The 20,523-nt window shown below is 37.1% G+C and overlaps 1 protein-coding gene across 1 annotated transcript; it reads left to right on the forward strand.

Annotated features, from left to right (window-relative positions):
- The first annotated feature begins 1,773 nt into the window (after positions 1 to 1,773).
- LOC139721589 (transcription initiation factor TFIID subunit 7-like) lies at positions 1,774 to 14,773 on the forward strand. Its single transcript, XM_071632920.1, has 11 exons — positions 1,774 to 1,899; positions 3,722 to 3,800; positions 4,564 to 4,616; positions 6,358 to 6,438; positions 7,625 to 7,736; positions 8,667 to 8,725; positions 9,410 to 9,551; positions 10,255 to 10,488; positions 12,199 to 12,308; positions 13,375 to 13,434; positions 14,738 to 14,773. The coding sequence occupies exons 1-11, from the start codon at positions 1,783 to 1,785 to the stop codon at positions 14,771 to 14,773; spliced, it is 1,083 nt and encodes a 360-aa protein (XP_071489021.1). The 5' UTR covers positions 1,774 to 1,782.
- Positions 14,774 to 20,523: the final 5,750 nt, after the last annotated feature.

Here is a 20,523-nt window from a genome sequence, read left to right on the forward strand (position 1 = left end):
GAATGAATGCTAAAGAAATATGAAGGAACCTACTTAAAAGCGAGCTTGTTGAGCGTAGGTCCCGGTTAAAAACGAGTTTAAGATTGAGAAGGGGGGAGCACGGGTACAACAATGACCGGAACATAAGAGAAAAAAAAAGTACAAATATACAGTTATATAGCAAATTCTTCTCTAGTGCAGGTTATATTATATATATATACATATATATATACATATACATGTATATACATATGTGACGGAAGAATGACTCGCAGACGTTGCAGTGATATTCACTATGGCCTTTATTTCCCAAGCTTTCGACTGTGTAACCAGCCTTTTTCAAGGGCTTGATGAGACATAAACATAAAAGTAAAATAGCAACCAATGTGAATGCATTTGAACAGAATTCACGTTATATATATATATATATATATATATATATATATATATATATATATATTATAGATATATATGTGCATATGTAGGCCTACATTGTTCTTATAAGAGTTCGAATGCGAAATCAGATATAGGCCTAAGTGGCATTTTGTTCTTTGTTTTTAAAGTAGGGTCATCATGAAATAGACAAAAACAGAATCTTTGCAATGATACTACTACACTCGTAACACAACAAGAAAGTTTATTTACAAGATATCAGAATTATCATGTATATTCTAATTGATATATCTGTGTTTCAACAGGCTTAATCTCAAATATCTCAAGTAAACAAAAATGTGTTTACATATCTGTTTTGCATTTAATATCTTCAGACATAAAGACGGCCCTTAGTGCATGATTTTGGATGCACTATGGTACATGTACTAGATTATAATCATGCGCGACAAATACCTGAGTCCATAAACCTGGCAAACATGGCAAAGCTAGGGTATAATGGTAGGGCCCTCTGGTAGAGCAGTGAAACACTGAAGAGGTTACCCTGGATAGTCATTACAAAATGTGAACAAAATGTGAAATCTCGATACAAATAATAGATTATTTTATATTTGAAATCTCAATGGGGACGGAAACTTGAGACAATACTGTATAAGCAAAATTACTTCCGATAACCCTTTAGCAAATGTTTAGTTTCTGAATTCTAACGTTTTAAAAGGCCCTACCCGGCCTACTGAAGTTATACTCCGAAAAAAAAAAAAATGGCATGAATAAAATGGCCTCTATACTTACTTAGCTTATGTGTATATACAAGTATATGTATACATATAAATATATATATATATATACATATATATATATATATATATATATATATACTTGAGTATATATGATATATGTATATATATATATATATACATAATATATATATTCATTGACAGTATGATGGTTCATCCATGTGTCTGTCTGTACGTCTCTCTCTCTCTCTCTCTCCCTCATTTCAATTTCATGTTACTGTTACTATAACATGTCACTTTCAAGATATCTTATCAATAAATTTACAACTACTTGTATAATCTGGCTTGATTTTAATTTTGTAATATTGTGATTGTATCTAAATTGATAGGGCCCTAAAGTGCATTATTGCTCCCGACGTCAAGAGCCACAATTAGGGTGGAAAGATAATAGCATTGCATTTTTTTCTTTTTTTTTCATTCGTGGCCTTTGTTTTTTAATCCTTTTCATGGTCGTGACCTTCTGTGGTCGTGACTACAGTTCATCGTTGTGCTGTGCGAGCTGTGTGGATAGCTGTTCTTCGCTTGCTAATTGCCGCTTCGCAGTAGTATAAGTATTCAGCTAGGTAATCGATCTAAGTTATCGATGTTATCCTGCTGTTGACTTTGTGTTGGTTGTATGGTGATCAGCCCTCTAACTAAAATGTCTTCGAAAGCCCCTCCAACACCTGCAACAAAGCGAAAGGAAGAGCTCCTTCCTGATTTGGAAAACCATTTAATTCTCCGTGTTCCAGAAGTAAGTAAAGTCTACTTTATGAACGTTTTTAAGACGAAATTCGAGAAACAACGGTATTGGGGAGAAACAGATGGAGGGTAGACATTGGTCCCATATGTATAGATTTGTGTTAGTACAGTGATTATAAATGGACGCACATAGTTTATACCAGTCGTTTCTTGTTGTGCTGTTGACATCTTATTATGAGTCTTTCCGCTGAAAACTCTTGATGATTAAGATTATTTTGGATGGATTATAGGCAAACTTGCCAAACACAATATTCATGTGGATGTCTGTTTCTAACTGGTGCAGGTCAAAAGAATCATCTATGATCTACTCAGACGGAGAGATCAGAGACAGAACTTCAGTTAAATTAATTTTACCACACCCACACGGGAACCTAGCCAGACAGGATTGGCGATGAAAATGCATGTTCATGCTGCTTTTAGTTTTATCCCTAACGGTTAGAGCTGTAGACCAGTGTAGATTTTAGAGTGAGTAGTCTGTGTATGCTGTACTAGTATTCGTAGTGAATTCATATGGGTCACTAATGCATAATGTTCACTTGTAGTTGTAGCGTTACTGTTCTAGCTATCCATGTAAATTTAGCTATGTCAAATTCTGCACCCACAAATTGCACCAAAATCACAGGAAATGTAGACCATCTATACTTATATTTCCACTCACTCAAGTATTGAAGCAGCCTACTACAAGTATTTAAGAGTGAATCGTAATCGGGAAGTTTCATTATTTCATTTCGCCACTTGAAACAACTCACTCTTTGCAAGCAATCATGACATATAGTACACTGTCTGTGGAATCTTAACTTGATTTTGAAGTTAGCTCTCTAATATCATGTGATGTATCTTTCAAGTATAACTGGGAGCTAAAAATCAATGTACAAATGATTTAGCATCTAGGAGAAGTTGAATGAAGTTAGTTGAGAAACACAGTTCCTGGAGGGCACACAAACACACACAGATAAACACACATCATCATCATCACGGATACACAGCAACAGAACGAATGTTCCATGACGCTGTGGTCGGGTGCAGATGTGACTTACAACTTACAACTTATCTAAAGCGGCTTTGAATTTATCTAAGGATGGCATTGATGTAATAGCAAAGGGAAGATCATTCCAGTCCCGTATTGTTCTGGGCAGAAAAGAGTACAAATGCCTGTCAGTTCTGGACTTGATTACATTGTAGGCATCCGGTGTAAAACGCCGACTTGAGCGGTTAGAATTTCTGGGTTGAAACTTGGTTAATGTAACTGGGGATTCTCCCTAGTGAATTAGGTAGAACTGGCTCAATCTGGCATAGAGTAGTCTGTCAGCTAGACTTTCCCACTCCAATGTTTCAGCATTGCGGTAACACTGGACTTCCGCCTGTAGTTATTGACCACAAAGCGAAGGGCCCTTCTTTGAACTTTGTCCAACATCTGAATGTACTCGACCTGGTATGGATCGGTGACAGCAGATGCATATTCAAGATGCGGTCAAACAAGAGCTTTGTAGGCTTTGCTTTTGGTACTGGGACTGCACTGATGAACATTCCTTTGGAGAATGGCAAGAACTTTATTTGCTTTACACACACACACATTTCTCAACTGACCTCTTTGAGCTTGCCATAATCAGTTTAGTTTGTACAAATGGATTTTTAGCTCAGTTACTGTAAGTTTACTTGAAAGATATGTTGCATAATATTGGCTGACTATCATACTATTGTTGTGACAGTTAAACATAGCCTTTGTTTCTGTACCTCAAGAACTCTATTTCTGTATCGTAGTACAGTTCTGAAGCATGCAGAAATTCTTAATATTTTTTTTTTTCCTTTTGCAGCATGCAGCGGCAGACTTACGAGCGCTTATCCAGTCTGGAGCACAGACTTTGAAAGATTACCTGGCTATTGAAATGCACAGTGAGTGTTGAAAATACAGTTCTGACCATGAATTGAAACTAGGCAAATGTGCAGATACATGTACAATCAGATTTGAAAATGAACTGAGACATGAGAACCAGTTTTATAGCCTCTTCTCTTAAATAGAAAGCAGACCTTCGTTGGTATGTAGCTACTACTGAGGCTAGGGAAACACATATTTTGCAAACTACATTTGAAAGATTTAAGTAATGTTTGACATAGAATATAATTTTGCCTTGTATTTGCTATACACTATACTTTGCTAGCAACTTCACTATTTGTTGTGTTTTGTAGGCCAGATGAATTAGTAGATTGATCCTGATCCTAGTGAAAGTTAGATTTTGCCGTGTGCTGGCACCAAACGGCAAAATATACTGTAATTGTTTTGTAGAGACCAGTTTCTTTACATTAATTGTATGTATTGACAATTTTATTAGTCAATTCAACTGTCTAAAACATACAGTGTATGTGAGCTGTATTAAGTAAGATATTTATTCTGTTTGCCTTTCATGTTATATTTACGTTCCAAAATACAAAATGTTAATTATTTCATTTATACATGGTGAAGGGGGAGAAAGTCTGGACTTATGTTGATTGATTGATTGATTGATTGATTGATTGATTGATTGAGGCCAATTGAGGCCTTTATTACACACTGTACGAAAATAAATCATAATGTGCATTGACAAGTTAGCAGCCAGGTAACCTCTAACCTTGAAAGGTAATCAGTGATAAAATTCCTGTCATGTATAAACATCCACAGGTGACTGCAGACATGCTCTGGTTTCAATTGAAGAGGAGACATTTGCAGCAAAGGTATACATTCCGTCATATTTACTTCCCTCGTTAAAGGACAAGTTCACCTTCATATACATGTGGATTTAGTGAAGGTAACAATATTAGTAGAACACATCAGTGAAAGTTTGGGGAAAATCCGACAATCTGTTCAAAAGTTATGAATTTTTATAATATCTGTGCAATCACTGCTGGAGGAGAAGACTACTACAGTGTATGATGTCACATGCGTACAACGATATAAGAAAAATAAAAAGGGAATTTCACAAAACTTGACTTTTTTAATAAAGTGCACATTTCTTCGACTTGTTACTGACTTATGTGAGGGGTAATATTATTCCCCGTGACTTCTGAAAGAGAGAAGTCGAGTGTTCTTTTATTATGTGAGAAAAGTGAGAATATCTTGGATTTTCTTTATGCTTTCTTTATATAGTTGTGACATCACAAGCTAAGTAGTCTTCTCATCCAGCAGAAACTACAAAAATTCATAACTTTCGAACGGATTGTCCAATTTTCCTCAAACTCTCATTGATGTGTTCTACTAATATTGCTGCATTCACTCAACCCACATGTCTATGAAGGTGAACTTGTCCTTTGGGGGGATGGCTACTAACTGATCAGTGGGAATGCTGGGGATGATTGTTCCAATCCTTGTGGGATTCATTTAAGAGTACATTATATATCTATTGTTGTGTGAAAATTATTTGCTTCAGAACGGTCTCATATTCAAGTAATGTGCAGTTTAATGCCCCGTACAGGCATGCTAACCTGAAAATAATAAGCTTCACATTACTTGAATATGAAACCATTTTGAAACAAATAATTTTCACACAACAATAATCATAATGTACTCTTAAATGAATCCCACAATGATTTGAACAATCATCCCCCAGCATTCCCACTGATTATCACTGATCAGTTACTAGCCATCCCGTTTAATCCATGACATTCATATCATATAGGGTGATTTGACTATTTCAACAGTTGTATCTATTTGATAATGTATGGATACATATCACTCTGGAATTTCATTTCGTACAAAGGCCACAGCGATGCTTATTGTACAATATCATGATGAGCTCTGTTGACAATTTCAGTGTTCAAACAACATCACATTGATAAGTACTGCAATAAATAGAGTACAGTGCAATACACTAGCATTCTCAGTTATTGAGATAAGGCAATGCTGTGTTGAAAGGGGGTTCCTTCAAATATTTGGAATCAGTGCAGTTTAGTGGCAAAGTGTGGAAAGTCATTCCTCATTGACAGGGTTTCTTTCTTTATAATGCAAAAACTATGGACTAAACAACAGGAAGTATTATAAAGTTTGACAAATAGTGGGTTGTACTCCTGTCCCTTTTCCACTTTGAAGCACAAGCAGACCACTTTCTTCACATACAATGTACTTTGGCATCCAAATTCTATGCTTACTTCATACATGATAATTGTCAGAGGCTTTTATGTTCATGCATGAAAGTAAATGTTACTGTATTTCTCTGGTTTCTATGCTGCATTTTGCCATTAATTGGGCAAAATAACTTTCAAATATTATTCAGCTTGTAACAAGCAAATAAGGAGCTTGTTATAAAAAGTATGAAGAAGGAACCTCCATGTGAAGTAATGTGAAACTAGATGTACAGTAAAAGGAATGAGATTTCATTCCATATTCAGGTATAAAGTTAAAATTCATTGAATATTAATTATGCAAAAGGTATCGATAAAAGAATTATTCTTGTCTGTTTGTCTTTTGTTTGTTTCTCAGATTGTTGATCTGCCTTGTATGATTGAATCACACAAGACTTTTGATAAAAAGACATTCTGGAAAACAGCGGACATTTCAAAGGTAGTATAAGTGAAAGCAAAAGGTATTTGCTCGTACTGTGAAGTAAATGTATAACACATTTGATAACTCATGTAACACTGACACACAACCATTGTGCTGCTGGTAGTGTTGTTTCAGTGATTGATGATTTTTGTTCATTTTGTCTAGAGGTAAATATAATGCAATGTTTGTGATTATTGCAATGCATGTTTCAAGAGTAGCATGCTGTAGATTAGACTGGAGATTACTTTTAGGAGGTTTTATCAAAAGCAAGTTGGCAGCCATTGAAATGAAAAGTTACCTATAAAGGAATTGATTCAAACAGTACAGTGCACTCCCGTTATAACGAAATGCTCGGGACCGGCAGTTTTCTTTCGTTATAACGAAATTTTGTTATAACTGAACAAATACACTATATAACGAAAACAAGGAAACCACGTCCTGTTTGCTGAAGACTCATCATACACTGGAAAGCTATGTGAAATGTGATGGGATATTCAAACTGTATTACAATAATAAACGCAAGTTCCCCTCAGAAACTGTGCGTGACACATGGAGCGAACACACAGTGGTGTGAAGCGTTCCCCCATGCAGAGACGCTATAAATACTTGTTCCGCTACGTATTTTCGAAAGCAATTCGCATTTCGTTATAACGGAGCACATTTCTTTTGTTTTTCTTTGTCTGTGGCGCTCGGAAAAGACTTCGTTATAACAGAAATTTCGCTATAACCGTGTTCGTTATAAGCGAATTTTGTACCATAGACTTTAATGGTGATAATTTTGGGACCAGAAGAATTACTTCGTTATAACGACATTTCGTTATAACCGTGTTTGTTGTAACGGGAGTGCACTGTATCAAACGCATGAATAGAAAGTTAGGACATGCTACGAGAGCATGATTTAATTTTGTTTCTTCATACCACATACAAAAAGTATCTCTGCGACTGTGGTGCTGAACACCAAGAATATGTGCAAAGATATGAAGTGATTCAGCTCCACCCGACAAATCATTGTCCCAAAGGAATTCGATTAATTTCAATCATTTCATCTTCCTGAGATTTTGAATTGTGAGCATAGTGGTACATTGTTTATACAACTTTCTTTTGATACACATATTTGTTGAGTTGTGTGGGTTTCTTTTTTGTTTTTCTTCTGCTCAAAATGTAATCTTAATGGATGAGACATTTTTTTTCTCTCTATTTTTAGATGTTAGTTTGCAATGTGGAAGATGCACCGTTACTACCAGAGGAGGAAGTCAAGCAAAACCCAGTTAAGAAGCCGGAGAAGGTGGACAAGAAATTCATCTTGAAGCATGGAAGTATGTAGACATAACATTCTGAATTATGTCAATAAAGCAGTCTTGTCTTCTAAAATGTGCAGGGCCCCCAGGAAGAACAGTACCTGCCTACTGATGGGGCTACCCTGCTGAAAGAAGACTGAATGAATAAATGAATGAAAATGAAATAAAAGTGAAATTCCCATGACAGAGCAGATACAGCTACAATTTATTAAGTCGTACAAAAGTTTGATTTATATGTATTGTATTTTTGTTTTGTCTTTTTGTCTTTTTTTCTTTAAACACTGGTCTTTTCTGGTTTGGTTTGCTTTGGTTTGGTTTTGGTTTATTTCTGCATTATCTTTCTCCAAGCACAATGACAAATCAATACAAACTAATACATAGTATCACAAAACATGTAAACGTACAAATCAACTTTGCAATTGTCAATTTCATGTCCCTAATAAATATAAATTTAAAGCAATATTATTATGCATACTGTAGTCATATGTGAAAAAGGGAGAAATTGGTACAGGAGATCCAGACTGTCATCATAAGCAGAGCTTGACATGGATGGGGTCCTTTTGTATTTTGTGTTTCTGCCCTCTTTTATTTTGCCTTAGCTGTAAGTATTTTGTTCTGCTGTGTCTGGTTCAGACTATTTTGTTCATACCCATGCTCAGCTCTGTAAATGGTGACAGAAAATGAAACTCTTACAGCAATGTGACTGGCAGTGATGTGACCGAGCTGTCAGCGTGTCACAGAGTGAATGTGACTGCTACCCTCACTTGTAGTTTCCTCGACGCATCGTTTCATGTCATGATGCCAGTTGTTAGTTGTCATTTTTGTTTTGAATATGGCCTCTAGTCTTTGCTGATGGGATGAGAGTGACTGTACCCATTGTATCTCTGGATTATTTGTTGTTGTTTTTTTTTCTGTGCCTTATCCAATTCTTTGTCCAAAATTTTACAGTCACACCACCACTGAAAAATGTCAGGAAAAGGCGCTTCAGGAAAACTGCCAAAAAGAAGGTACTTATATGTGTATTTTGTACATTAATTTTTTTTTTTTTTTTTTTTTTTTTTGGGGGGGGGGGTTTGGAGGCATCTCAGAATGTCTTTTAGAGATGATGGGCATTTTTATATGTGAACCTATATCCTGAGTGTATTAAATCTCTGTATCGATTATAACATTTTATATAATGGCTTTTTGTATTATTGCTGGTAGGAAATGTTCATGGATTTTAAAGAATTAGATGTGTAGGAATAGTCTGTTTTACATAATAAAGATTTACCTGAGATGCTAATTTAATCTAGTGAATTTAAGTATTTAAGTGGGTTATTTGCACATTAGGTTCCTTGATATTTAAACAAAAAATTCAATATTCTTTATTTGAATTTCATTCAAATTGATATGATGTATAACCACACTTGTGCATATCCAATTTGTGTGGTTAGTGTGATCCTGCCAGTGTTAAAGCAATACGTAAAATGGTTTCATGTGTGTGATTTGTTTGGACAATGAATGTAATTGTTGTAGATTTCAAATTATTTTATTAACATATTATGTCTTAAGACCCTGAAGTAGCATTTAGACAGTTTAATCATATTGGGAGTTATCAGTGCTAAAATCAGATTGTAATTTTTGCTGATACACACACACACACGCACCCCAATGAAAATTAAATGACTATGTGTATGCCTTCTGTAATGCAGTACATTGAGGCCCCTGATGTGGAAGAGGAGGTGAAGCGGTTGCTACGGATGGACAGCACAGCCATCAAGATCCGCTGGGAGGTGCTGGCAGAGGAGGACATCAAAGACGACAGGACCGACATGATGGAGTCGACTCAGAACGGTGAGGAGAGCGGGAGGGATCGTGTTTGGGGGGCGTGTTTGATGGAGGGTACCGAAGACAGCCACATTTTCTTTGATCATTTCTACTAGTTAAACGGTTGGAATCAGTGTTTCTTTACATAATCCAGGCATATAGGCATTATATTTGTGAAGATACTTGTGACCTTAGACTTGATAGAGACACACATGGGATATGAAGTGGAAGTGGTCTCATGTTGGTGTGAGGGATACACAACCAAGCACACACTAAAAAAATCCCATTACAATCCTCACATAGAGCAAAATGCAAGCCCAGTGAAATAGTCCATTTCTTATGCATGCTCGAAAACAGAGAGATGATACTGGTCCATTTGTGGTTTGCCCCCAGTGACTGGATACAGAATAATAATCACCAGCTCGACATATGATCAACCAGGAACCACACGCCATATGACAAGAAGAAGAGAAGTGGAAGTAGTGAGATGTTGCATGCATTTAATGTAGGGTTAAACTATACATACAGCCTAGTCTGCAAACGAGAGCAGGCTAGGAATCAGTTCTGTAAAGATTTCCACTACACATGAGTGAGTTAACCCACTGAAGGCTAGTCCCAAGTTTACTCGGGCAGGTGTCTATAGGAAATGATTGTTGTAGCAAAATCAGTCTGTCCTCAATGGGTTAAAGGTGTAATGCTCCCAATCTTGCAATGCCTGCTCTCCTACTAGGTGAGCTCCTCCAGGACATGTTCGGCGACGTCAGCAGCTCGGACGATGAGGATGACGAGGAGGACATGGATGTCAACATCGAGGACTTGGAGGACGGGGCGGGAGAGGGCGGCCGGGTCCTGATGGGGGGAGAGGCATCCAAGATGGAGGAGAGCGATGGAGGGGGAGCTGACGACGAAGAGGAAGGGGATGGTATGGAAGGAGAGGAGGATGAGGATGATGGCCAACAGGAAAGTGAGTATGTGGAACCAAGAGAGGCACCACCTATCCTGTGGTGGCACTCTCTAAGAAAACTTTGTGAGATATTTTTGATATTAGTGCCATCCCTGCAATTCGCCAGTTCTTGATAAGCTCATATGCACATCCCATACAAATGACTTTTCTTTTTTCTTGGTAGGTGTGGCACTTCACTTGTTTTCAAAGTGACATAATACATAAGCTTGCCTGTTATGTTAGCATACATTAGGTGATGACCAGAATGTTCTGTCAATCAACACTTGAAAGAGCATACATTTCATTGTTGTGCATTGAAAGCATTAATAACCTTTTTCAATTGATATTGCCAAATATCAGGCTTGCTGTCAGGTGAATGTGCTGGCAAGCACCATACTGTATGTAAGGATTACATGAATTATCATCACATCACAGATGTGATTAGTGAATTTACAACCATTTACAACCATTCTGAGTTTGAAGGAGAGAGTCTGCATTTTCACCATTCCGAGCTTTTGTTTTAATAAGGGTTGTCATATTTTTATGCCTCCGCCAACGAAGTGGCCGGAGGCATTATGTTTTCGGGTCATCCGTACGTCCATACGTCCGTCTGTCCCGTTTTGTTTTTGTCGATATCTCAAGAACCGTGTTGTGGTTTTACATCAAACTTGGTATGAGGGTATATCCTGGGGGGATAATACTTCGTTTGGATTTTAAGGTCACGGGGTCAAAGGTCAAAGGTCACAGGTTATTTTGTGAAAAATAAAGGTTGAAAATTCATGTTTTTCTCCATATCTCGCAAATGGTTCAAGGTATCTTCGTGGAACTTAGTATACATGCTTGTTCCAATGGGCAGTGATTATCTAGGGAAGTTGGGGGTCATGGTTCAAAGGTCAGGGGTCAAAGGTCAAGGTCAACTCCTCAAAATATCACTACTTTCCTTATATTTATGCAATGCCTGAAGGTTTTTTTTTTTTTTAACTTGATGTATACATGTATTACCCAATATATATTCTGTGGGAAGTTTCTTGCCAAAAGGTCAAAGGTCAAAAGGTCAAAGGTCAAGAGAAAGTGCTGAATTGCACTTTTTCCTCCATATCTCAAAAGTAACTCAAAGGTATCATCATGAAACTTACATATTTATGCATGTTCAACCTAACAGTGATTCTCTTTGGAACTGTGAGGTCAAAGGTCAAAGGCCAGGTTTACATAATGCTATTTTCCCATTTGATACTAAAATTATACTTTTTCTCAATACCTTGAAAATTACTCAATGCATAAACTTATAAAAGGGTCAAAAGTCAAGTAAAAATCATCAGTTCCCCAAATACCTGCACTCTGACATTTTCATCATTCATCCAATTGAACCTAGTTCTAGGAAAGTGAACATTCAGCACATTTGTGGCAAACCTGTCATTTTAATATTTTGCCAATTGTATGAAACTGTCATCACACATTGTCAAGACATTATACTATAGACTTATTAGGAGAACCATGCATTATAGCGGAGGCATATCAGTCGCCGTAGCTATATATCTAGTTCTTGATAATTTTACTACACACTTCTGTCTGCGGGGACTGCTCTTTCTTTCCTACTTTGGGCCAAATTATCCCTATTTATTTCAGTCAGAAAGGTTGGGCGTTCTGCACTGAGTTCATACATTTTCCACTCTCTCCCCACCCCTCTCTCTTCCCAATCCACACACTTTCTCTCTCGCCCTGGACTACTAGATGAGTTGGCCAAGCGGCTAGCCGAGTTGAGGGAGGAACTCATCGAGCAGGAGGGGAAGAAGAAAAGCCTTGAGGAATCTATCGCCAGCTTGGATAATCCAATGCTCAAGGTAAGCTACCAAATAAGACCACATCCTCTCACTGTCAATGTCGCAAGGTCATCTGCATTTTTAAATGCAAACTTTTACCATAGTTGCAAGAGTCTACTCCCATTATAACAAAATCCTAAGGACCAGCAGATTTCTTTCAATATATCAAAAATTTGTTATAGCAAAACAATAAGAAATACAAAGATATGTACTGTAGATAATGATGTTTGGACCTCAATTCTTGCTTCTTTGTAATGAGTGTTGTGTTGTAGTATTCATCATAATTGTAGTGCACTGTAACAAGTCTTATTTTTTAGTTGATTTCAACTGACGTTGATGATGCATCATTTCCCTAAGTACATGTAAAAAGTGTTTGCCATTGTCGCAGTGAGGAAACACACAAACTGATGGAGTTTCATTTTCCACTGTTTTCTTCTTTCATGCTCTTATCAAGGAAGTGGAATCCTGTGTGCAATTAAAACTTTGAACAGACATTGCTGGAGGATTAAACTTTTTGCAATATTTACCACAGATGTGATCATGGCATGTCTGTTTATCTACTTTCTTAAAATTCTTTTCAGCAGTAACGACCAGTTTTCAACCAGTTTTCAGCCATTTTGGAAAAATATTACATTGTGTAAACCAAAACTTTGGTGGGATGTATTCAGGAAATGGTTTGGGGAGGGGTAGGGGCAGGAATAGATTTGTATTCATGTGTATTGTAAAAGTGAAAGTTTTCGCGGTGTTAAAATTTTTGTGCATTTCGCACAACCAGAAAAAAGGGCAAAAATAAAAGCATGTGAATATTTTTGCTTGCCATATGTTCCAATAACTGATGTCTTCATTGCGCGGAATTAAAAACGTGGAAACTCTTCTTACCCGACTGAGCGCGAAAAATTAGTCTCGCAAAAATATCCACTTTTATAGTATATTTCATGTTGCCGTTTTTTGACTGGTTTTGTAAATCAAGCTGCATCATAAGCCCTATAGTGCTTGTTGGGGGGGCCTACTCCTATATTTGTGATGTCTGTATGTACATGTACAAGAACTTTTCCTTTACATTGTCCTGTTTTCTTGTCTCCAACAGCAACGGTTTCAGTCACAGCTTGAGGATCTGATGTCAGACATGAAGAAGAAGCAAGAGGAGGTGAACAAACTCTTTTTTTTTTCTTTTTTTTGCACCACATCACAGAAAAGATCCTCCGATGCAAACTTTCCTGTAACACTAAAGTGTGCCTGATTACTGTAAAACCAGAAATTTTTGCATGCAAGAAACTTGCATTTATTTTGTGAGGAGCTAAAATTTGCGAAAGTAATATGCGTGTTGAAGTTTTGTCTACATAATACAGTGGTACCTCTCGTATCCGGACAAGTCGGGACCGGGGCTCATCCGGATAAGGGATTTGGCCGGATACGGGAGACTCAATGCTTTATACATGTACATACACATGTACTGATGTAGCCCATTGTAGTACCACATGTAGTAATGTGTATACTGCAACCTTTTCATTGTTACACCAGTAACAGACCCCAAAATAGAGGTTCGTGTTTGCAAGAATGAAATCATTTTCTTTTATAAATTCTTGGGATGATTTACCTAAATAATTATCAAGAAATGTATCAAGTAGATCTTGAAAATAAACAGTACGAGTCGACGAAACTATGCTTCAAAATTTTGAGTGTTCAATATCATTCGTTGCTCAGCCAATGACTCGAAACAATGCATGTCTATCTAGTCATATCGACGGCTGTGTATGGACCTATATATGTGGCAATGCGATATGAGGTGACTCGAGCGCATAATCTGTCCATGTTCTTGCGATGATTTGGGGATATTTGGGGATGTTAAAATGTCTGAAGGTAAGCAATTTGGAAGGAAATTTGATGTAAAGTATGTTAATCATGTTGGAAGTAATATGTAATTCATGTGTGTTTGTGCAGGAGTTCTCAAGGAGTTGGGAATCCCCTTTCCTCCCGTAATTATTATTTTAAAAAATCACGGCGAGATTGCGTCCGTATAATAGAGAGATCCGTGTAAAGGGAGGCCGGATAAGAGAGGTTCAACTGTACAGTAAATGCCAGTACATTGCTGTACATCATCATCATCAGCAATTTGCAATAGGAAGGCGGCCATTTGCTCCGATTCATGAAAGTTTTGTGCCGCAAATGTTTCCGGTCTTATAGTTAATGTCAGAATGGCATCATTGTTTGGAATGGTTTGGAATCAAACGTCACATTTTACTCATCCAACAGTTATAAAAAGAGAATTTAAACAATTTTACAAGTTTCTTCATGCTTCTTATGATTAAGATGACAGATACTCCAATCACCCATTGATAAAATATTCTTATGTATAAGGCAATGGTTATGCTTCTAATTTTTGTGTAATAAGTGTAATTTATCATAACAATATTCTTTGTTTTCTTTCTTCCCCCTACCCACCACCACAGGTCGAGACACTAAAGGTCATTGTTGGAAGCAGATGATAAAAGAAACATCAGCGTCATTGTTGCATTAGCAACAGCGCGTTAAGGACACTTCTGTCTCACTGTTTGATGCTCTGCAGTCACTTGGCACTGGTGCAGACCCCAAAAATTGACGGAGTGTGAGGCTATCTTCAGAATGTAGCTTCACAAATCAGATGTGTACTGCATGGTGCTAACTGGCTGAGTAGTTGCAACATGTGGGGCTAAGGGTACGTCCTGCAGTAGAGCATGGGTGTGTCTGCTCGTAGACCTACAGTGAATGGCTCACCAGATTTGTATGTACAGCATTGATACCAAGAGGAGGATCTATTGGAAAGTAATGGATCATTCTGGTATTCACACATTGTGATCGACAAGGAAGAAATCAACATAGATTGGAGACACAATTGTATCAGCATTAAAGCGGTCTCTGGTCTTGGTCTTAACGTGCATGTCAGTTGTAAACAGGTCATCAAGAGTAGATGAATCAGGAAAGTATCATAACATCATATCATTGGTTCATTGTGACTTGTGTTACAAAAGTAGTACAAGTCAACCTTGCTTAAAGGGTGTGTACAGTTCTGGTCGAGATGAAGATTTAGCTTTTAACGTTTTGCGAGATATTCAGAAACCACTCTATGAGATGTCAAAGAGCATGCAGTTGTAATAGGTATCACAAGTTTATTAGATGAAAATCAGTTTTGAAATGGCTGAGATATCCAAAAACACGGTGAGAAACGAAGAGATCCTAATGAAGTTGTGGCATGTCGCCTTTTATTATTAGCACTTTTTTGGATATCTCAGCCATTTGAAAACCAATTTTCATCAAATAAACGTTGAATCCTTCTTAAAATCACATGCTCTTTCATATTTCATGAGAGGCTTTTCATTATCTTACTTAGGAATGTTCAAAACATGAATCCCTACCTCAGCCAGTGCTGTACAGTCCCTTTAAGTTGACCTCGCATAAGTTGAAAAATCGCCTAAATTGACTTAGGTCTTTTCGAGTCCTCTTCTCTGTAAATTCTATTGATTTTAATCCCTCATAAGTCGAATCTCTTAGGTCAAAGCTATTTCTGCAGTCCAAATAGATTTGACGTAGGCAAAGTTGGCTGTAGTTCTTTCAAAGCCAAAATACCATTTTCAAGGTATGTAGTTCTTTTATAATGTATGATATACATTTGTGATCACAAATAGCAGTAAAATGAAACTAAGCATCTAATAAATTTGTTGTCTTGCTTACATATATTTCTTTGCCTTGTTGTCCTGTGCTTATCTTGAAAGAGAGTACCGGTACATACTGTAAAAGTGGAAATTTTCGCGCATTTCGCACAACCAGAAACTAGTGCAAAAATAAAAGCACATGAATATTTTTGTTTGCTATATGTTCTAGTAGTTGATATCTTGATCCTGTGGAATTAAAAACATGGTAAACTCTCCTTAACCGGCCGAGCGCGAAAAATTAGTCGCACGAAAATATCCACTTTTACAGTACACTACATGCTGTCAGGAAAGGATATTACCACTCTGCATACACAAACACTCAGCACAAGATCCACAAGCAATTCAAAGACGGCTATTGCGCATTGGATACACTTTGCCAGTACACTTTTTTGCATCCAGTGAAATGATAAAACATTAACAATGACATTGATAAATATAGTCAACCTTGCTTAAGCATACCTCGTGTAAGTTGAAAAATCGCCCAAGTAGAAGGTCTTTTCAAGTCCTCTTCTCTTTATATTCCGAAGTCGAATTTTCTCTAAATCAAAGCTACAACATGTATTACTTCAGTCCAAATAGATTAGACTTACGCAAGGTTGACTGTATTCCTATAATTACCATTTTGTGATTTTAGATTATATAGCATTTAATCCAGTAAAAGCATACACTGGTGGTCTGCTGTACATAGAGTTTTGCATAGCCATGTGCGTGTATAAGTAAAGATCAAGAGCAATTGTAAAATGTTTTTTGCAATGGCTTTCAGGTAGTGTAACATATCTGGAAGAATACATGTAAGTGTATACATGTACAGTATGTGAAGTGAATTATGACACCATCATTTCACACTGCCAGGAGTTATATAGTGCTTCCTGAAATGGGCCCTGAGTAAGTCTGCTGGAAAATTGTATGCAGATGAATTGGATTATACATCTGTGCAACTATCTGTTCTCACTGCCTACAAAAGTAGAACATACCAGTACACTGCTTTCTGAAGTACGTCTCTGGTGTATCTTCAAGAACATGTGAATGGAAACTGAATTATTTACTGTCAATGCACACTGTCAGTAATATAAAGAACTTCCCTATCTTCAGCAGGAGTAGTAATTCTGGGAAAAAATACCACATAGACACACAAAGTATGAAATGTTAAAAGGTTATAAAGAGCTTTATTCCCATATGTCGTTTCCATCCACTGTACTCGCATGATTTCAAAGCAAGACTACAAAAATTGTATGTACAATATATACACTTGTAATACAGCAGAATGCAGTCAAATGTTGAAAACTGAAACAATCTGCACATCAAGGGGGGCATTTCATGTAGGAACTTGTCGGATAAAATATCCGGCAAGTCAATTATATCCGACAAGTTCAGAGAAATCAGCCAATCAGACAAAAGAATTTCTCAAAACTTGTCGGATATAATTGACTTGTCAGATATTTTATCCGACAAATTCCTTCATGAAATGCCCCCCCCCCCGACAAGTCCATTATACCCGACACGTTTTGAGAAATTCTTTAGTCTGATTGGCTGATTTCTCTGAACTTGTCGGATATAATTGACTTGTCAGACATTTTATCCCACAAGTTCCTTCATGAAACGCCCCCCAGATATGCTCCAACTGATGCATTATGAAGGTCATGTTCACAAGAACCTTGTTCGACATTGAGCATTTAATGTGTCTAAATACAGTATAATGTCAAATGCCACCCAAGTGTACTGACCTCTGAATTTGTGTGTATGTGTTTGTATGTCAAAGTGTGTGTACTTAAATAGTAGGTGAATGTCCAGAAATGAATGGAACACAGCATAATACTGTGTTTGCTATCGATGCATAATAAACAGACAATGGTTTGGTGGGCGTGTTTGAGTGTGTATGACATTTTGTGCGTTTCTCCTTGTCAAGTATGCATAGCAGACATTGTACTAGAAATACAGTACAGTGGAAACTTGATATAAAAGATCTGATATAACGAAATATCTGATACAAAGTATAACAAATTAATTTCTCCGGTCCCAATGAATTTATTTCCTTTGTTTAGTATTGTTTATCGACTACAGATATAACAAAATATCTGCTATAAAGAACAAATTGTCTTGGTCCCACGGATCTTGTTATACCGAGTTTCCACTGTATAAGGTTGTACTTCGAAACAGCCAGAACCACACATGGTATGCTGCTGCGTGTTGAATGGAACATATGAAAAAATGCACAGATGTGGTACAGTACGTGTTTTCAAGCTACTACATGCACATTGTATAAGAAAAAAGATATCCCCAACATACCCTGGATACCAGCCATAAGAGCATTTTGTGTTGCAACAACCTCTCTACACTTTCAGGGTCACCAAGAAAGTTTTTACACATATCCCCTGTGATACGACATACACGTATAACATACAGTAATGCTCAAAAACTCAGTTGAATGGGTGTCAACATCTTCCCTCACTGGCAAAACCATATTTGCAGTGCACATGTATGAGCACTAAACCTCTTTATGACTCCTGTGACAATTTTGCATGATACATTAGCAAAGCCCTTTGTAAATTGAAATTGATGAAAAGGAAGTTGTTATACAGTGGAAACTCGATATAACGAGATGGTCGGGACCGAGTCATTTTCCTCGTTATAGCCGATATCTCGTTATATCAGTAGGCATAAAAGAAGGCATAAAATAAAGACATTAATTTGCACGTGTGGGACTACCCATCATATTTCAATCAATACTGATAACTTGATATTGTGTGTGAGGGAATTACTCACCTTTATGGGTAAGAAGATGTTTTTCGCCAAGGAAATCCAATATCAAGAATGTGTTTCTTATTAATTGTAGATGTTTGAATTTGTAAATTTATATAGCTTGCGATTGTATCAAGATCGTCTGTGGATTGGTATGTGGTTATCGTATGGGTGTGTGTTGTGTGGAAAGCTTGAATATGGTCTGCACAATGCTGTGTGTGTATGTGACACATTCTGTATGTACATTATGACTGCGTGTGTGTGAAGACGGGGAATTCCCTAAAGTAGAAGGCTAATCACAGCATCCGATTGCCTCACACCTGCTAAACGTCATGATGTCATGTATACATATGGCCGTCCGTCCCACCACATTTTCTGCATGTATCAGTGTGCGTGCACACACACACTTCACACGTACAACATGCAGTGCTAGCTGGAGTGCACTGAAGAAAATGATTATGTGTGTACAAGACAGTTTTTGGCGCATCAAGCTTTACAATCTCGGAAGATGATAGCACAGGCGAAGGAAAGCTTTACTGAAGGCATTTTGCTTTACCTCGCTATAGCAGGTTTGATTTACTATGTTTTTCTTTGTTTGGAAGTCACAAAATTTATCTCGTTATAGCAGTTATTTCGTTATAGCCGATCTCGCTATAAGAGTAGCATTTTACATAGACTTGTGTGGAAGGAAATTTGGGACCGAGAAAATTTCCTCGTTATAACCGATATCTCGTTATAGCAGTGTTCGTTATACCGAGTTTCCCCTGTATACACATTACGAGTTTGTATTTCCATGCACTAAATATTTCTGCTTTAAATGTTTTAAATTGTTCCAATTCCTTCTCAAGATAGTGTATACAGTGCTTTTGTAGTGAATACATGTAGTTGTTTTGAGTTGCAACAAAACTGCTACTATATGCACAATCTTCTAGATATGAGCATTAGCATATTTACAGGTGTATAGATGATATTGTTGGCCTCCCAGAATACACTTATATATGAGAAATGCCAGACTGATATTGCGACTATATGATGCTGTACTGTTTGACAAGAATGTGATTTCTACCAGCATTATGAATCAAATTTTAGACAGAAAGACAGTAAGCCAAGGAAGAAGTATGCAGTGCTCTCTACATGTCTTTGGAGACTTATTAATAGATCGGCTATTTGTATGTTACAGAGTGCTTGTTAAGAATTGAAATAACTACAATATACTTACAAGAATCCCGTGTACCATTGCACACACAACAATATGCGGAAATTGTACAGGTAAAGCTTCAAAAAAGGTTATGCAATACATGTATTTGAAACAGAGGGCATGGAAATTGGTTCTATGACCACAAACTTTCACTAAATCATGAGGATGGCCACCCACCTACAGAATTTAACACCATTATTGTCACAATTACTGATGGAAATATACACATGAATGAAGCAGGAAAGGAGAGAGAGGATATTACAGAATAAGATGCAGATTGTCAAATATAATGATGGTACGCAATGCCCAAACAGGAAATTACAGTTTTTTTCCGTCTCTCTTAGTTCAATCACAGCTTTAGGCAAAGGAAAACAACATGCTTCTCACTTAGATAATACAGCTATTGATAGGCTTCTGATATGTACAACAGGCTATAGAAGTGATGTGCAGTTTACAATATTTACAAATATACACACGTTATACACCTTGATGATGATGAATTCTACCAGTTATGAGCTTCATCAAGAAGTTGAATGCGCCTAACTATGGGTACCACGGACTAACACAAAATCCTTCTCAGGGCTTTTTCTTTCGTATGTTTAATTCGCTT

Source organism: Diadema antillarum, unplaced genomic scaffold (assembly GCF_040938485.1).
Source record: "Diadema antillarum isolate AM-2024a unplaced genomic scaffold, OU_Dant_1.0 scf00000146, whole genome shotgun sequence".
In the NCBI taxonomy this organism is placed as follows: domain Eukaryota; kingdom Metazoa; phylum Echinodermata; class Echinoidea; order Diadematoida; family Diadematidae; genus Diadema; species Diadema antillarum.

Bases quoted from the DNA above. Each gene is read 5' to 3' on its own strand.
- LOC139721589 (XM_071632920.1), top strand. From the start codon at position 1,783: ATGGTGATCAGCCCTCTAACTAAAATGTCTTCGAAAGCCCCTCCAACA. The intron at 9,552-10,254 runs GTGAGGAGAGCG...CTCTCCTACTAG, and splicing joins GATGGAGTCGACTCAGAACG to GTGAGCTCCTCCAGGACATG. The intron at 13,435-14,737 runs GTGAACAAACTC...CCACCACCACAG, and splicing joins TGAAGAAGAAGCAAGAGGAG to GTCGAGACACTAAAGGTCAT.